The 19,036-nt window shown below is 40.1% G+C and overlaps 2 protein-coding genes across 10 annotated transcripts in view; both read right to left on the bottom strand.

Moving 5' to 3' along the window:
• Window positions 1-775: 775 nt before the first annotated feature.
• On the bottom strand, window positions 776-11,959 carry ARPP19 (cAMP regulated phosphoprotein 19). 3 transcript variants are annotated; one of them, XM_030280933.4, is made up of 3 exons: window positions 11,691-11,959; window positions 6,929-7,051; window positions 776-4,286 (listed from the first exon to the last, which is right to left on the bottom strand). In XM_030280933.4, exons 1-3 carry the CDS (start codon window positions 11,733-11,735, stop codon window positions 4,116-4,118), a joined length of 339 nt encoding a protein of 112 aa, XP_030136793.1. In that variant the 5' UTR covers window positions 11,736-11,959; the 3' UTR covers window positions 776-4,115. The 3 variants fall into 3 exon arrangements, with proteins under 3 accessions (XP_030136793.1, XP_012428224.1, NP_001232557.1); XM_012572770.5 differs by lacking the exon at window positions 11,691-11,959 and adding an exon at window positions 9,072-9,201; NM_001245628.3 differs by lacking the exon at window positions 11,691-11,959 and adding an exon at window positions 9,232-9,575 and having other exon boundaries at window positions 781-4,286.
• A 3,904-nt stretch (window positions 11,960-15,863) lies between these two features.
• The window catches only part of ATOSA (atos homolog A), a 47,984-nt gene continuing 44,811 nt past the window's right edge, over window positions 15,864-19,036 (bottom strand). For all 7 annotated transcript variants that reach the window (XM_072933994.1, XM_072933997.1, XM_012578205.5 and 4 more), the window contains exon 12: window positions 15,864-17,107. In XM_072933994.1, coding sequence (XP_072790095.1) covers window positions 16,954-17,107 — 154 coding nt within the window. In that variant the 3' untranslated portion in view covers window positions 15,864-16,953. The remainder of the gene's footprint in view (window positions 17,108-19,036) is intronic.

The following is a 19,036-nucleotide window of genomic DNA, read 5'->3' as shown; positions in this document are numbered from 1 at the left end:
GTTTGTAATGTACCCAGACCGACTACTTTAAGATGCATCTCTTGCATCAAATATTTGCTGGCAAGATTTTAAAAGACCTCACCTCTTTCCTTGCACACAACATCTTTTTGAAAAGATGGCATTTTTTTTCAGAGCATAAATCCCAAGGTGTTCCAGATAACAATGTATAGATGATGGAACTGACACAGTCCCCATGTACAATTTTATACTGAATTTTTATGCAATTTTTTTTCAGCAGTGAAGAAGCATTTGTCCTATTCTTTTTCTTACACCTGTGTTCCGTTCATATCTGTGACCTGTTCAATTCCCTTCTCACACAGGACCTCCTATTCTGTTGTCACACGGTACAACGAGTGAGCAGTGAGATCTCTGCCAAGGCCATATTCTCACACCTCAAGGACCAGGCCTGGGGATTTCAGCTGCAGAAAACAAACAGGGCTGGTTCCAGCCAGTACTGATGGAACAGTTAAGAACTCTGAAATGTAATACAAGAGATATGTAGGAAGAGAGACAATCATGTAGCATGCAAGTATGCAGAGCACAGAGTGTGCTACTATAACCTTGGGGACGGAGCTAACAGTGTAAATAACACCCCATGGATCAGCACCGAGCCTCAGGCTGACTGGGAAATTAGTGGGACTTTTTTCCAGCATTGTAGTTTCTCGAAATGTTGCCATATTTAGGCAATCAGTCTAAAGCAATGCAAACTTCTTTGCACCAAGCTGGTTCTCAGACATCCCCTTCATTCAGTGCAAGGGACCCAAACAATCATCTGTTACGGAGTTTTCAAACAATAAGCTTTAATTGCCTTAATAGAAAAATAAGCACTGAAATATATATAAATGTGATTACATTAAAGTAATTCTGTAGTCTAACATACTAGAAACCAAAGCCCAGTCATATTTTTAATGATACAGAGTAGCAAGATTTAGGGTTTAGAAATTTTCCACAGAGAATACCGAAGTATCCTGTATTGTTTAAGAAACCACAGTAAAGATGAGACAAACCTCCATGGTGCAATAAAAACTAAGTAAATCAATTTATTCTGTATACTATACAACGTGTAAGTTTGTAAAGAACAATTGACACTTTTATCACCTTAACATCTTGACTGGGTGTAAATATGTCCAACAAAATGTACTCCTGTGGCCTTTACACAAACACTGTCCTACTACATCAAGAACAATGAGAGGGAAGCCTTTGGTGTTACAGATTTGGGGACATATTTGTGAAGTTGTAATTAATCCACTTAACTATCTCAAATAAAATGTTGGTGCTATCTGCTATAAGAAGCCTACATGAGTACTACTCTAACAACTAAACACTGTCTATCTTTAAAGGCAAGATATGAAAGGGACTGCCAGTCTACAGTGTGGACAGGTTTTCTTTGAAAAAGGCAATTATCAAATGGTAAAACTCATATAATACATTATGTACATCAGTTTGGATAGCTGAGTTATCTTGCTGGAGTAAGCTGAAAGTAAGCATCAATCTGCAGTCATGTTCCATTTACTGTTAAGTGACTACTGGACTTCAGTTTTATACAGTGTACAGAATCAAAATAGCTGTGCCTGCTGCTGAGGTCTGTCAGATGTGAAGGCTCATAATCAGTCACTGACCTAGTTAGTATTACAGTACTTCAAATATACACATGGAGAATATATTCATAGCTGAATCTGTAGTAATCTTAGGAACTGCAAGTCACTGAGTGAGCATTGGAAGAGCTTGTGTTGTCCAACCAGCAGGACAAGCTGAGTTGGAGCTAAGTGAGTGGAATGTTTAAATTTAAATGGCTATCTTTTTAAACCTTCCTAAACATCAAGAGAACTCACCTTAGGGGAGCTACAGAATAGTGGCACCAGACAATACACAGCAAGTCACCTTAAGTTGTTCAACATTTGTTTCAGGCCCAATCCTATAATTAAGTTTTAATTTCATCTATACATAGAAAAATAAAGAAGGATTTTCACATTAGAACAAACATTTATAAAAAGCAGCTTGCTTCAATATTTCCAGTTTCCTTGTTATTCTTCCAGCCTAATTTTTTAAAGAAGTCGAGTAGGTCCATTTCTTCAAACTGTTCTGCAAAATACACAAATTATTTGTAATACTAGTGGAGGGTAAGAAATAAGGACAGGCTTGACAAAGCCCATCTAACTACTAACACAGGGCTATACAGACTTGAAAATAATCAGGTCAGCAATTTTGAAATTCTCTCGAATTGCTTCTCTGAATCAAAAACATTACATAGACATTGTATGTTCTGATCAAAACAGGACCAAATAAAGACTATTCAATTTCTTTTGACCATTTTGTTTGCCTCTCAAAGAGAGCATTGCAGAAGATATGGGCCAGCATTGGTATTGACTAGCAGTCCTTTATACCCCAAGACCTTTCTGAATATCTCAGCACAAAGTACAAGCTTCTAAAAACATGCATCTTTAAGTGTTTTCTCTTGTGATACTCACATTGGTGCTTTGTTTCTAACAGGCTGTTTCCAAACTAATTTTTAAAGAAAAAGTGTTCCATAAACTGATCTTTTTAGAGTTTCTTGTTCTCCCAAAGACTGTGAAGGCTGTGACTACCTATATGAAAATCAATTATATTGTGGATCATACTCCACTTTCAATATTCTGATTTCATTGAACTAAGATGCTTTAAGTGCATCAGTTCACCTAACTAATACCAACTATGTATTTTATCTATCTAGTACTTACAACCTTCATCATAAGCATTAACTGGATTTCAATCCTATTTTCTGATATGAAAAGCTACCTATTTCTCAATAAGTCATTACAGAAATACCTTTCCAGATATTTATTTCCACAAAGCAATGAGGGGCTGCTGTACAACAGAGAAAAGGAAATAATTTACTACCTCTTCAGGAGTGCAAGAAAAAAAAAAAGATACCCTTCTGCTTCCAGAAATCTAAAATAGCCCAAAGCCAATTGCGCATCAAGCGTTGGTGAGCCTAAATTTGGTGTTTGCCACACAGGGAACTCTCCAGAACAGTACACTTAGCCATATTCCATGCCAACAGACAGAGCATTTCTACTTTAAAAGCTTAAAAAACTGCTGAACAGAAAGGGCACTCGCCTGCAAATATAGGTACAAATTCCAAATTTATACTTGAATGCTGGATTTTGTTGTGAAACAAAATATACAACTGCAAAAGCATAAGGTTGAGTCTGGTGTAAATGTGTTTCACAAATTTCAGGTATACTATTTTTATTTTCAGTAGCAAGATTCTGGGCTCTTAGTTTCAGGACAAGACTTTGAAAGATACAGAATCACTTGTGCTTTGATTGGCACATTATCTGCTTTTTAAAACATAAAACTAATAGACATCTGCAAAAGGTTGTGCAAAACTATTGTATTTACAAAAAATGGCACAAGAGTGAATTCAACAGTCTATGCACATGCACACTTCATCCACATCTTCAACAAAAGTGTGTCCTAAGCTACGGAACTGAAAAGAATACCAGCTTCAACAGGCAGTTGTCAATAAGCACTAGGTTCACAAGAGTTACACCAGAATGGGCAAATATTGCCCAAGTAAAAACTCTATTGTTAAAGCTGAAACAGGTTTAAGGCCGTTCAAGTTCAAAAGCAGAAACAAAATTCAATCAGAGCCCTGTCTTTGTTTTTATACATGCTTTACCATCTAGCAACTTGTGGTCTAAACCTCTATTTTAGACAACAAACTCAAACACGGAAGAAAAACCCAACACAACTGGAGGTTATATTAAATACAAATATGCTGTAATTAAGATGAAATAACAAAAGCAGAAACATTAGAAGTTGTAAAACTTGCGATGTCACTTGCTGGAACCAGTCCTACACTAGGAAATGGGCAATATGTACATTTTCAAGTAGATTACATTGCTCTAACCAAACTTGTCCTTTTTAATCAGTGCATTGTTCTCAACTAGTCCAAATACTACGTTTTACTCTTAACAGTATTCCCTTACAATAGCAGCACATGCTATCGCTACCTGCAAAGCTGTCAGTCTCATGACTTAGTGTAAGAAAGAAAAAGGGGGATGTGAGGGTGAGAAATAACTATTAAGGAGAAATAACAGGAATGAGAATAATCATGCAGTTCAGCTTTCTCGTCAGCCAGCCAGCTTGCTAGCAACGAGAGATGGTTTCCGCTGAGGAAGATCCTGTGGAGTAGGAATATGGTCACCAGTGACTTCTGTCTTGTCAGGAGCTGCAGTAGGCAGTTGCTTATTCTTCATCTTTGCTTTAGCCATGTTGTAATCACCAGAATCAAAGTATTTTTGCTGGAAGACAAAACACATATATTTAAAAGCTTGAAATCTTATCAGATGTATACACTGAATTACATTGTTAAATAGATATTTTAGATATTAAGAAGTTGTAAAATCTCTGTGATTCGTCTAAGTAGCTCTATGTTGATTAAAAAAAGGTCTTATCAAGACTAGTAAGCACAGACAGCTGAACTTAACATCATTGTGAACAATAATCTGAACATTATTTCTGCCCTGGCTTTCTCAAAAGCTCACCTCCCACAGCTGAAACCCTGGGGTCTGCAAATTTTGTTGCAGTGAACAAGTTCAGCTACACACAACAACCAAACAATGCACAGTCAGCTAAACAACAGCCATCATGACCTGCCATGTCCAAGTGCTTCCGGGCAGCACACTTTTATTCTGCATTAGTACTAACCAGTGCAAAATGCTCAGCAGCAGCAGTTGCTGGACAGAAGAAATTTGAACTGACTTTAAATGTTCCCTGCCAGAGCCCTGAAGTTACTGGATCTATTTCTCCCATAATCCGTCGTACATTTGAATCACACACTTTTATTTATAAACCTTCCCAGTACAATCCTTTTGATGGTGCAATCCCTATTTACACCAAAACGCTCTAGCACTACTCCTGCAGCCTAGACCTCAAGGCAGAACATAATCTGATTTGGAAAAAGGCTTTCCCATTTTGCCCTTTGAGACTGAAGCAATCAAAAGAAACTTTTAAACAGCAACTAGGTAATAACAGAACCATTCGATCTTCAGATGTGATGCAGCTGTCAGCAGATATCTGTCTGTCTGTCTAAGAGCTCCAAACAGAATCCCTCCACCGGCGCATGACATAGTACTGTTCTCATCTACCATTTTTCCAGAGAAAGTGTGCTAGTAATGGTGTGTGCATCAAATGCAGAACATTTCTGGACAGCAAACATGACCTGGCAGAGTGTGTCCTGGTTGCCAAATTGATGATGATTTGGACTACACGTGATCACAGAAGAATATCTGAGAAAACCCACCATCTCTCATGCTTTAGAATATCAATCCATTTCTTCCTTTAACTTATTCCTGTACTTTCCTGGTTTATTCTAGCTTCACAAATGACCTGAATTTGATCATCCCTTTCAAAAACAGCTATGTCTGTCCAGGTGTCTTCCTCTCAGAAACAGTATCTGATAGCACATACACAATCCTCACTCTACTTTAACTCTCATCCGTGCAGGCAGCCCAAAGTACACAAGAACCCCTATCATGTGAAAAAGACTCATCACTTAAGACACTGAGCACACTAAATAAAAATAATAAAAAATAAATGGAATAAAGTTATTATCACCACATCAGGAACTGCAGCCCTATTATGAATTGGAATCCAGAAGTTTACGTCATCTTTCATCAAAGTAAAAAAAGTCAATTAAGATGGCCATGGATCAGTCTGTGCTTAAATCTGAAAGTACATGCTGCAAGAGCCTTTGCATTCAGTAGTGTATAATTAAGATGAAGATATTGTACAGGCTGTTTTTGCTGGTGGTGAGATTCTCTCACATTTGCACATTCTCTGACAAGTGCAAGCAACCAGAATTCCTTTATGGCTATCAATCTTTACTGATGGAATGCTGGCCTGTTTTCCTGAGATATCATCACAATACAAACTTACCACTCCCTTCTGTGTCTACACATACCCTGAGCCCAGTGAAGTCTCATGCAGGCTGCCTTCAGCCACGCAGCAGTGTAACTCAGAGAGAGTCACCCCACCTACCACCTGCCCGGGCCCAGCAGCCATTAACTCTGCTTTGTATCTTCCAATTTATGAGACAAAGATTATCCAAAAAACCTGCCAACAGTAACAATTCCCAAGAGATGTTACCAGATAGCACAGAATTAGATGAGCATTGAACTCCATCAGCTGGTTTGAACAGGATTTATACCTGGAATCACTGTGTGCACTGAAAGGGCCTAGACAACAGTAAAAAAACCCACAGTGGTGTGACAGCAATGAAAGCACCACCAGAAGCAGTGACATACCAGGATTATTACAAGAACAGAGTCCTAGCATGCCTGAAAGGCATTACATAATCAATCTATGAATAATTAAACTAAAAAACCCCCAGTCAAATAGCTAAAAAGAGACATTGGTTAGATGTGGAACAATACTGAAATATTAACTCACTCTTCATTCTTCTATCATTATTTTTGGGTATGGGTGTATATCCAGAATTATACAACCACTGTCAAACCACTAATGTCAGATAATGCCTGGTCTAACAGCAGACACCAACTTTCATGTGCCAGAAACATGGATAAAAAGGAGTGCACATCGATTTTGGGGGCATAAGAATGGGCAGGATAAAATCACTACAAATAAGGATGAGTTCCTAAACCTTGGTGTTTACTATAAAGTTTTTTTCAAGTCTATTACAGCAGCTTCTAAGTTTAATTTTTTATAACAAGTGTGGTTGAGGTACTGATGCTGTAAACAGCTATCCTGCCAACCTGGCATTTGTTGTGCAGAGACAAACTTGTCTTCCTCGTGCTTTCTCAAAATGTATGGTTCTTAGGACTCTTTAACCATGCAAAGCCCGTAGAGCAGGAAAAAAAAAATCACAGATACAGGAATTGTGGGGTTTTTTTTTTCTATACCCTATGGACAATAAAGAACTTACTCCTTTTTGGAGCCTCTTCCTCAAGAAGTCTGAGCCTCCTGGCTTCTGGCCCAGGTGAGGATATCTTGCTTTCAATTTTGCTTCTTCAGCTTTTTCTGGACTTAACACCTTGTCCTCCATCTCCTGAAAGACAGTGAGTGATACTGTAAGTGGAACATATAACAATGTATATTTATGCAGAACAGCTTTGCAGGTAATACACCCACATGCCCATTGCTGCTTCCAAGTGAGCATAACAATTATCTGATTAGACATTTTCATACATTCTTTCTCAGAGGCTGACAGCAACTGTAGGAGTTCAGTCTCCCATTTTAGGCACCTTTCCTGGAGATGCTGAAGACATGCGCACTTCCATCTCAAAAAAAAGCAATTTGAATTATTCAATCTTGAATAAAAAAACTCAAACAAAACTCTTTTTTTTTATTTTTATCAAAATAAGGGGTCCACTAAGAACAAAGACTGAATAGTGAGCAAAAATCACAGGACCTTTTTTTCCAAATGCCTGTTTCATCATTTAATTACATAGGCAGATTGGCACTTCCACTGCCACACTGATCTGTAATGCTGCTCCAGCCGTAATGTGTTGATATTCACTGTGAAACAGTCTCAAAAACATGCCTGCTGTTACGTTAATAGCAATACTGTGTTTCTGTATACATGTCTATAATTATCCTGAAATTATGAGGATGAAGACAGTTGGGTAGTGCATTTGTGTAAAATAAAATGCCTATTTTATGAGCATACAGTAAAACATGGATGCTCAAAATAATAATTTAGAGATATTCATTTGGCAAAACTGCAATTTGTGCACTGGCCTCTACTTCACACTCATCTGTTCCGTGTCCATGTAGCAATTTAATGTATGAAGTACTATTTATTCTATTGAATTGTTTCTAAAATATCTTTCATTCAAAATTCTTGGTCTGTTTTTTCCAGTATTTGGCCACAGCCTTTTTCTAAATAAAAACCATTCCTGATTCAGAGAAAATATAAAATGACTTGCACTGACTGCTGTAGCACGGAATTGCTATTATCACCTGAAGTCACAGAAAGACTTTCAGGCAGCAAGAAAGAATTGCCATTTAAATCAGAAGAGTGTCATTCACCTATGACTAAGATTTCATGTCCACCTAGAGCTGCTTAGGCAGCCCCTTCATACCCTTTTCCATGCCTGTCATCATCCTTTGTATTGCATCAATCAGCATGACTGCCTGTTTTTCCCAGTTAGGGTTTACAGAAACTAATCCAACAGAAAAATAACCATTCAGAATTTTTTTTTCTTCTCCCCTTGTTGGGCTGCCTCGTTTGGCTCAGTTTCCACAGCCTGGATGACCACGCAGCTCCACAAACAGGTGCTAACACAAAAGCAGGGAGGACAGGGACAGGGAGCTCCTTAAGCCAGAACTGAAGAACAAGAGCCACCACCACACTCGCCTAGCCCTAGGTGCTCTTCTCTGTCTCTTATAAACTGCTCCAGGTTGTGAAAGAGTCAACATCCTTCTGGTAAAATGCCTCAGAAACAAAGAGTAACAGATTTAGAATAAAACATTTTCTAGTTGCTCCATTTGGGCAGAACACCTCAAGGACAGCTTTGCACAATACAACAGGAAACTGAATTAACAGTTCTCCCAAGGAAAAAATAGAAGCTCTCATAACAATTAAAGAGAAACTTCAGTGACAACAGGAACCAATTCTTTTTATTAGATGAAAATGCAGCTAGGCAATACAATGCAAAATCCAAGCACTAATAAAGGGCAAAGTTTCCCTGACACTACTGAACATAGAACCATGCCATTTCTCACTAGGCAATATCACACTAGCCAAGCCCATGGTTCTCATGTTTTACAGAGACCATACAGCAGCTGCTCTCCCTATTGTGGTTCATCAGAATGCCACCACAGACTGGATTTGCTTAAAAGTAATCCTTTCAGCTCAACACTTGGAACACCTAATGCTGAATCACTGAGTACTCACTGCTAAGCCAACAGACAAAGTATTTGAGGAGGCACATTTTGCCACTAAAAGCCAAAAGGACGTATTTTTGCCAAAAGGACTTATTTTTTAAGATAAAAGGACCAACAATAAATAGCTTATATAAATATGCATTCACGGTGCATCAAAGGAGACATTTATGCAAACTCACAGGGCTGACAAATTATGGCACAGCAGGCAATCCAAACAAACACATCGTGTTATGCATCAATGCAGCTCAAAAGGATATAGAGCACGGCTGCTTCTTCTTGATGACCAACAACAACAAAGACTCAAAAACCCACAGAACACAAATTAAAGAATTTCAGTACCACGACTCGGGGTGCCAAACAAAACTAGCTGACGGCAGGTTCAAAGTATACTTAAGACAACAGTTCTTCACGTCAAATACAGTTAAGCTGCAGAACTCCTTGCTGAAGGATACAGGGAGTGCCAAGAATTTGGATTCAGAGAGCAATTCGATGTGTTCATTTGCAGCTCAGAAGCCTTTTAAACCAGATTGCTGAGATCTCGGAGAGTTTTCTTGAGCCGATCACTGCCTGAATGTCCTGATTTTATATTCTTCTGAGGACTAAATGGTATTGAGCATTCTCAGAGATGTGCTGCTGAGCCCGAAGACTTTAGTCCAAGCCACTCCCACATTCAGAACATTCTCCCTTGAATTACAGAAGCAACAACCAAGTGACTAACAAATGACTGGGGAGTGGGCAGAAATCAAGATACACCACGCTCTTCTTCCAAGTGACAACCACACAAAAGTTGTAATTTTAGTTCTCTACAGGAATCTGACACAGCTCATGAAGTCATTAAAATGATCTACCAGGAAGGCAGTAGTTACCTAACTCACCTAAAGACAGCTTTTGATTTTAATCTTTGCAGAGGTTCCAGCAGCATTAAGTTCTGCATCTGCTGGACAAGTGATATGCATGACTTTAAAAAAAAGCCATCAGCCTTTTAAAACTCTGGTGTGAATGGCTCATCTTTAGTAGAAGACATCAAAGTGCAAAGCAGAAAATGGGAAAAAACACAGCAACAGCACAACCCCACAGCAAACTGATGTGGCAAAGACCAATTCAGCAACAAAATGCACCACCTCCAAGGGCTTCCTGAAAAATACAGGCTCAACCAAAACATACGTTCTCCTATGTCCAAAGTTTCTTTGTTTCTGAACTTCCCCCCACCACGGTCCCGAGTTTTCACACCAAGAACAGGAAACGCTGGTCTTTGGCAGATTTTCAGTTTGTACCACTGTAGTTAAAAACCTTTCTTGCTCGGCACAAGCTTCTTACAGCATGTCAGGAAGTTTAGAAAAAAGTTCTGATCATGAAAACACTGTCTCAAAGTTCATTTAGGGGAGGCATCTTTTTGAAGCATACATGAATAAGTACTGCAAAATGGGTTGTTTATGTAAGTGTTTCAGAGCCAAGCATTAACTGAATGAATGCTCAGTTCTGCCTACCCAGACAAATAGCTTTGGTGGAGGTTAATATTGCAATGTCATAACAGCACTGATATCACAGTATCAGACCAGGACATAATCCAAGTTTTATTTTATTGACGTTATATAATTTTTCTTGAACACTTTACCAGAATAAAACTAAATTAGGATAGCAGCAAGGACTTCCCATCTCTCAAGTAAAAGGTAATTTCTCCCAGCAGTGCATAAGCATGGCATTTCGAGACTTCAGTCTGAAAGTTCGTTAGGAAAATCAGCCCGTCACCTGACTTCATCAGAACACCCTAGAAGGCATTACAATAAACTTGCTGCCACATGTTTAACTATGCTCTTATTACAGAGCTATTCTAGGAGCGCTGCATAGGCCAGGGACTTATTTTTATAGGCTTTGAACAGGAACAGTATCCCTTCAGCAGCCTACCTAGCATGAACGTTCAGTCACGCTGCAGAACACACCTATTTAAGAGCAGATTACAGAGCTGACAAGAAGCTGGTTCTGATTACTGCACCTACTGAGAAGGTATCATTCCATATTAACTCCCAAAGCTCTACCTGTGCGACTAACTCATATTACAAATTGTAAATTATTAAACAAAAACTTAATAGCTGATATAGATTAAGCTTTTTCTTTTAGCGTCCTTCAAAGCAGTACTTGTGTTTCATAACTTCTCCGGATCATAGCCGCGGGGATTTGCAACCGGGCTCCCACAGCAATGACAAGACTAAAAAACAAACGGCTTCTTAAAGTCACAGCACAGCCATGAAACCAAACCCCACTTGAGCAACGGCACAATTATTAGTTACAGAGATGACCTAAGAGGGACGCCACAAGATAACCCAGCCAGTTATTCTTTCTAAAAGCCTTAACTAGCACAGGTCACGGTCGTTGTGATTTGGGGATTTCTGCTCCTGCATTGATTACATTAAAAACTGAACATTTTTTAGAAGTGGATCAGGGCTGGTGAGCCGAAGCCATCGCGCAGGACGGTGCGCGGAGCAGCGGAGGGAGCGGGGCCGAGGCCGAGGAACGAGCGAGGCAGCGCCGCCGGCGCGGCACATCGGGCCGCAGGGCCATAGCGCACCGCCCGCAGCCGGCACCAGCCGCTCCCGAGCCATCCTGCCGCTGCGGCCCCTCGCTGCAGCCCCACACGGCCCGGCCGCGCTCCGGCAGCCCGGGGCGGGCGCTGCTCTGAGCGCGGCCGGGCCCGGAGCCGCTGCGGCTCCCCGCGCTGAGGGACGGACAGGCCCGGCCGCGCCGATGGAGGCGGGAGAGGCCCGGCGGGGCTCCCTGCACTCCTCGGCCCGGCCACCCACCTTCTGCTCCTCGGCCGAGGCGGGCTCGGGGCTCTCGGCAGACATGGCGGCGCGGCAGCGGGGCCGGGAAGGTGGGAGGCAGGGAAGCAGGGAGCGAGGGAAGGAGGCGGGCGGGAGGCGCGGCCGCGGCTCCTCCGCGCTGCTGCTGCTGCTGCCGCCTCCTCTCGCACAAGATGGCGGCGGCGGGCGCGACGGAGCGTCGGCGGGGCCAGACTTCCTCCGCCTCGGCCCCCGCGCGCGGGCTGGAGAGCGGGGGCGGGATCCGCCCGCGCCCTGTGCGTCACGTCCGGGCCGCGGGTTCGAGGCCCGGGCCCGGTGCCCCTCCCGTTAGAATCAGAGTTACAGAAACATCAGGGGTGGAAGGGACGTTCAGTGTGGTCCAGTCCACCCTCACAGGCGTCACTGTAACCACTAAAGCACGTCACCCGGCGCCAGAGCCATACGTGTTTTAAACACCTCCAGGGGTGGTGACTCCAGCGCCTGCCTGACCCGCCGAACAGTGAAATAAATTCCTCTAATCCCTAATGTGACTCGCCCGAGACTCAGTTTAAGGCCATTCCCCCGCTCCCCGCACCGGCCCCAGCTCACCTCACCTCCCCACAGCCCTCCGAGCCCGGCCTGCATGGCCGCCCCTGCTGAGCACCGGGGCAAAGGGAAAAACCTTCACTGCCGGGATAAACCCGGCCCTTTTGGCCACTTCTAGTGATCAAAATCCAAGGAGCTGAGTCCTCAGCAGTACTGCTCCAGGATCTCACGAATCCCAGACAGCAGCTGACAGGACATGAAGGCTCAGTCCATTGGAACTTCTTAACAGCACAGTATCAAGTTATACAGAGTATTTTATTCCCTCCCCATCACTGTGTGGTTCTTGGCTGAAATAGAACCTTCTGTGGTAAAGGAGCAGTTTAAATAGCCCACCATCAATAAACCTTTAGGGGTCCCTAAATAAATGGATTAGTGAACAGCAAGGTATGGATTAGCACAGCTCAGGAGGGACTGGCCAGGACAGGCTTTGTGCGATTATGGTCGGGAAGAACACAGGACCAGGTCAGAAAGGACTGTGAAAGATGAAGCTGTCAACGATTTTGTCAAAGCTGAATTGTACTGAATGCCCCACAAGCCAGTAGGTGGAAGAGGTTTTTTGTGCACCTGGGAGATTCATCCAGAGACCAGCATCACGTAGCTGTGGGGAACCAAGGAATGTGCATATCCTCATTCAGAAAGGGATACAGCCAGGCAGATTGCACAGAAAAAATAATCATAGAACGCACCAGTGGGTTTTTTCCTAATGATGAAAAAAGCCATGACAGTGGTGGGTGTGCCACATTTACTTCTAGCAAAATCAGGGAGAAATGGTCTGAAAGTGTGAAAAACATAGCAACATAGAAAAATGATCATAAAAAGGTTGAAGCTCATAGATTTTAAAAAAGAACAAAGCAGTGACAGTGGACAAGAATGCAAACTCCAGGAATTTCTTTCAAATCTCTTAGGAAATTAATGTGAGGGAAAACAGTTTTAAGGATTCAGCAGTTCCTTAATGCAGTTATTTCTTGAAGGAAACATAATGCAGAGCAAAGATGGGAAATAAATTCAGAACCTCAGGAAAAGCCCAGGTTCTTCAATGGCCTCAAATACAGGAAAGCAGCCTACAGAAACTAGGTCAGTTTTTAAGGAAACGTACCTGAAGCAGATCATGAAGACAAGGGGGTGCCGAAATATTACTGAACAAAACTTTTAAAGACTAAAGCATTTAATGTTTCTTTTTGTTCAATCTGGCATGATCAAGGTAAATAGTGTAACAAACTAAGCATAGCCTCTAGCTGGAATAAGGAAAGACTGGTTTGCAGGTTACTTTAATTAGTTTTGGTAAATATTTTCAACTTGGATGAAAGAATTTCCTTAAGAGATTACAGGATGATAGAACCAATCTCCAGTTAATTACTGGTGATTCATATAGGGACCTGTAAAAAATGAATGGGTTTCCAGGAGTCACTTTTCCTGAATTTGAATTAGAGTATGGGGAGGACAGAATACAAGCTATATAATTATGCTGTCAATAACGACTTGAAAAATCATCTAAAATAAGCACTCAAAAAAACCTGAGTAGCTAGGCAGGAATTCACAGTTCAGAACAAGGGTTTCACACAATCATCTTTCCTTTAAGAAAAAGGAAATAGACCATGTGGAGAAGTGGGTGAAGGTGGATGAAGTTCCAGATGCCTTCTGGCATTAATAACACTTCTGACACTTTCCCATGCAAATTAGGGAAACTTAATTAGATGAAACTTTAATGTGGTGGATGCAAGTTTGTTGGACACAGCTATCAATTCTTCAAACAGCAGGGCTGTGTTCAGCACATAAAATCTTGGGTAGTGAGAGAATAAAGTTCAATAAGGAGAGCTACTATTTTGGGAAAAAGCAGGTAGGATGTCTCTTATACTGGGTAACAATATGAATGCAAGCTGACATCTCCTGATACTGAAAACCAGTGTATTCCAACAGGATGCATGAAGAGGACTTTAATTCATGATTTATCAACCAATTCTTTCAGTCTGACTGGCACAGAGAGGCCCTGACTGGGGTGCTGCGTCCAGTCTCACACACTTCAAGACTGATTCAGTCCAAAAGAAGAAAGCAAAGACCAGAATGACAAGAGGTGCACAAAATAAAGGCTGACTGAGCAGTCTGGGGTTGTGTTAGTTAAAAAAAAAAAAAAAAAAAAAAGACTGAGAAGGGAGATACAAGAACTAAATTGCTTGCTTGTAGTGAAAAGACTAAGTATTATTTAACTCAACTTCAGCAACATTTAGTTGGATGTTATAAATCCTTATATAACTATAACTAAATGTATATATTCAATATAACTGAATGTTACACTTTGTCACGATAAGTATAATTTATCACTGGAAGAGGTTAGTTGTAGCAGCCATCACTAGAGGCCCTTATAAACCACTCAAACATTTTTTAAAAATAGTTATATATGGTTAAGCCTGTTGAGGAATAAAGAGGAGAAACCAATGGTCTCTCAAAAATTAGCCTTGTCTTAACTTAAGCTTAGAAAGTCATGTGGAATTTAGTTCATGGTTTATGAGCATCCAGCATTTTTCCAGGTGTGTCCTTAATGGAAAGTGTTTACTCAGATCAAGCTGTAAATGGAGAATGACTTAATAAATTCAAAGTTGTGCACAGATAATCCAAGGTCACTTTCATTCCAAATCCATATAGGGACTAAGTGTAGTTTGACTATTAAAGTGAATACAAATTTATTTCCTAGACATGACGTGTAGTAACCACATATTCAAAATCCACATTTCTTTGCTATTCAAAGCAAATTAATGAAAGGATATTACTTGAAGAAGTCTATTTAAATTAAGTTATCAAGATACAAACATTGCATAATGTCAGTGCAAAATAAAAGGTTAATCTACTACTAATGGTGACTATTCATTAAAAATGTGTCCTTTCCTCGTGTTGTTTTTTCATTGAGCATGCAAGCAAGCTGTGCACCATGACACAAATAAGTAGTTTGAGGATACATGCTGTTTGCTTATGACTCAATAGCAGCTACACAAAAACTAGGACGCCCTCTTGATACCCTAGTCCAGACCTTAGTTCTGTACACAGTACAGCTGCAGCTGTGTTTGACTCTTCTGCTACCAAAATAAATTGTTTCTCAGTTTTAAAGGGCACACAAATTACTAGAAACTTCAAACAATCTCTTCCTGTACACTTTTCCCCAATTCTCTCTAAAATGAATGCTAGGTAAACCTTTGAAAGCCTGGTGTAGCAGAGTGGAAAACACTGCTACAAGGGGAAAGGACTCAGTAATATCTGAGCTTTGCCTTCTGGAGCAGCAGTCATTTGCATGTACAAGATAGCTGATGAGTATCAGCTGGAAAGTCCAGTCTCCCTTACTCTCCCTGGCAGACTTCCTGAAGATTTCATGATACACTGACTTCTCTCATCTAAGGGCAGTGCTGAATATACAGGATGCACATTCATCCTTTCTCCAGTCTTCATCAGATAAGCATGGTAAAGGGCACCTTGCATATTACTGACACTCTAAAAACCTACAGCAAAGTAAAGAAAAACACAAATCAAGGTAAGACAGTTGAGAAACTCAGATCATCAAATGTCAAAGCTTCATTTCCATTATTAAATATATAGCTCAAATATAATCAAATGCTTCTAACTTTATTTCTCTCAGTTACACAGTTTAACATGTAGCATAAACTGTTCATCTGACTGTTTTGTTTTAGGAATACACACACATATTGGAAAATAGTCATATGCCCAGTGTAGCATTGCTAGTAAAACTTCCTATGGCCACCTAGTGGCCTACATGGAATTGACCTATGAAAAATATTTAGGATTACATGAAGATCCTCTCATCTAAAAATAAAACAAAAAGTACAAGTTTCATAGCTTTTGCATATATTTGAGATATAAATACTAATTTGTTTGCACAGTACATCCTTTAACACAATTTGAGAAATAAAATGGGGGAGGGTGCAAATTTTATGTGAGGGAAACTAGTAACAGAAAGCAAAATTAAAATGGCCCTTAAAGAAAGAAAAGAAATTGAGGGAGTAAAATGTGAATTGAATGAATGATCTGAATGCATGAGTAAGTAAATAAACAATCTGCAGTGTGGTTGCAAGTGTTATTAAATCTGAATGTGCGAAAAAATGGAAAATGGTACCATTAAAGAGAAAAAACAGCTAAATGCTTGCATAGTATGAAATGTTATGGAAATTCACCTGTTGTCCCCATTTTCAATAACTTAAATGAATATCACTTAAAACAGCACACAGATTAAAGACATCTGTATATATTTCAGATTTCAATATTAATGCCAAAAATACATAGTATGATTTTACATAGGATTTATGCTACATTAGAACACTAAAGACAAACATCACTTGAGTATTAAATGAAACATTAAATATTAAATAACTGAAAAATAAAATAAAAAGTGTAAACACTAAACTAACTTGGGAATTTGCTATTGCAACACATCCAATGAAGTGGTTTTAAACAGTACAAAAAGATTAGATTTAAGTATCTTTCCAGTCTACTTGGAATACACAAAGCTCATTCCAGAAACCTTTTAAAAACTGGTCCAGGATCACATAGAACCTTCTTTCTCTTGAGCGCTATTTTTATTCCTTTACAGACTTAACTTTATACTGCTGTCTCTACCAATCTTTGCTTGCAAGGAGTACTCAACAGTAAAATGAATACTTGAGTTTGTCATTGTTTGCTAGCATCTTGGTGAAAACTGAGGATTTGTTGGAGATTCAGTGTAAGATTTGAGTTCATACGCAGCGCCGCTATCAACTTCCATGGATTTCCGAGAGAATAGGAGCCTTACATCTCTGTGGAGGTAGATCTTTCCAGATTTAGAACTCTGGAACCTGAAAAAGATACAAATATCTGTATTACCTAAACCAAAACAATCATCTTTAAAAATTATTAAAGAAAATGCACTCTTAAAACATTTAAGGCCAAAACACATTTGAACAAACAAAATTAGTCAGTTAAAATGAAAAGAGAAAGAATATCCTAACACTTTCATTCTTCTTTCTTTTGACATTTAAAGGTTCTGTTCCTAATCACCAGTGCAGTGCACAGCTTTCAAAATGGCATGGAAGATTTGAAGTTCACACTGCCATAATGTACATTAAAGATCAGAGTCCTCAGAAATCAGGAATGGCAAAAAATGCCCCAAAGTGAGCACTCTGGAAAATGTCCAAAGGGTTAAGTACACACAAAAAGGAAATTTCAACTATATACAAATCGAATATGCATTTCAGTTCCAGCAATCATGTAGATAGATCCCATTGCTCTCTTAATGAATGGAACACCAGGAAGTTTACTACTCTTTATGCCACACTCCAAATGTAAGAGCTCGTCTTGAGAAGCAGTAGGTACTGGGATCTCTGCAGGCAGACAGAAATTTTTTAGCACAGACTAGGGAGCATTTCAAAGAGACTGCAGTTCACTGGCCCAACCACCAAGCAAACAGTGGTCAATTCCTCAGCCCATTCATCTTTTATGCTGCAGCTAAAAACCCTAATTCAGGTCCTCCAAACCTGCAGGAATGTGCCAGTTCCACTTTCCCTGGGTATTAACAATTGTATATAGAAAGACAAGATCTGCATTTCAGAGAACTGTATTCTATAGTTTTCATGTGGCAAAACTCTGATGTCCTTCTCTCCTCCAGGAAAGGCCAAAGGAACTTTTCTTACAGCAATTGAACTTAATGTCAGTACCACTATGCACAGTGACAGAGAAATGCTATTGCTGCTGTAACAGAAACAGAAAAGCCATTGTTGCTGTCACAACAAGATGATACCATGGCAAATGCTGAGAGAGCAGTGCATGCTGTGTTATCATGTATTACAATTTGCATAGATTTTTAACAGGCTTTTACGTATTGACCCCATTGAAGCAAAAGCAGTATCTCTAGAATAAACCTATTCATAATTGGACTGAAATTCTGAGCAGTAGGAGAAAGACAAGTACAGAAGATCCATCAAGGCTTCATCGTCTGGGGAAGGCAGGTTGCAGAAATTCTGTGACACTGTTCTGTTCAGAGGAGTGGTGCAGAATAGCCTGTAGTCATCCCCAAAGCCAGACAAAGGAAAACTCTGTTCTCCTAGATACAGCTGTCAAGGACATTAAATGCAGCAGGGTCCAGCAGAATGCTCCTACTGGCTCCCACAGAGATCTCATCCATCACTATTTATTTGCTCGGTGCTGTCAGTGTGAAAGCCCTTTACCTGATAGGCAAAAGGGAGAAGATACTATTTTAAGAGAAGACTGTGGAAGAGAGCACAAGGAAGAGTGAAAGACACAAGGGAAAAAGCAATCACCACAAACAGTTAACTCAGAGTCTAGCTCACAATACATTTTAAAAGGAAAAAATTAAGTAAAAGGTCTTTTGCTGCAAAACTATGATTGAAATTAATTCCTATAGATCTAGTTATCAAAGCAGCATCATAAAATAGATCTCAACTCCAATTTACACATGGATCTTTCAAAAGAATTATTAGCATGGTCTATTTTTAAACTTCTCAAGCTTGCTCTTTTCTGTGAGTGATAATCCTGCAAGACTCCCTTTGCTCAGTAAATAGTGGTTCTCTGCAACATGACTTTTCTGAGCATGACATTTCAGAAAGATTGAAGAAGGATAAGTATGAAACAGCAGCAAAGTTCAAGGGATTCTTCTCATCTCTGCATACCTTACCTATCTTTTGTTTCTTTTAAACAAGTCTACCCTAGTAATTGGGATTTAGAAATGTTGCTTTCTATACATGCAAATACATTGGAATAATTGAGAC

The sequence above is a fragment of the Taeniopygia guttata genome, chromosome 10 (genome assembly GCF_048771995.1).
Source record: "Taeniopygia guttata chromosome 10, bTaeGut7.mat, whole genome shotgun sequence".
In the NCBI taxonomy this organism is placed as follows: domain Eukaryota; kingdom Metazoa; phylum Chordata; class Aves; order Passeriformes; family Estrildidae; genus Taeniopygia; species Taeniopygia guttata.
The sequence above is the reverse complement of the archived record's forward strand: the minus strand, read 5'-3'. Positions and strand labels throughout refer to the sequence as shown.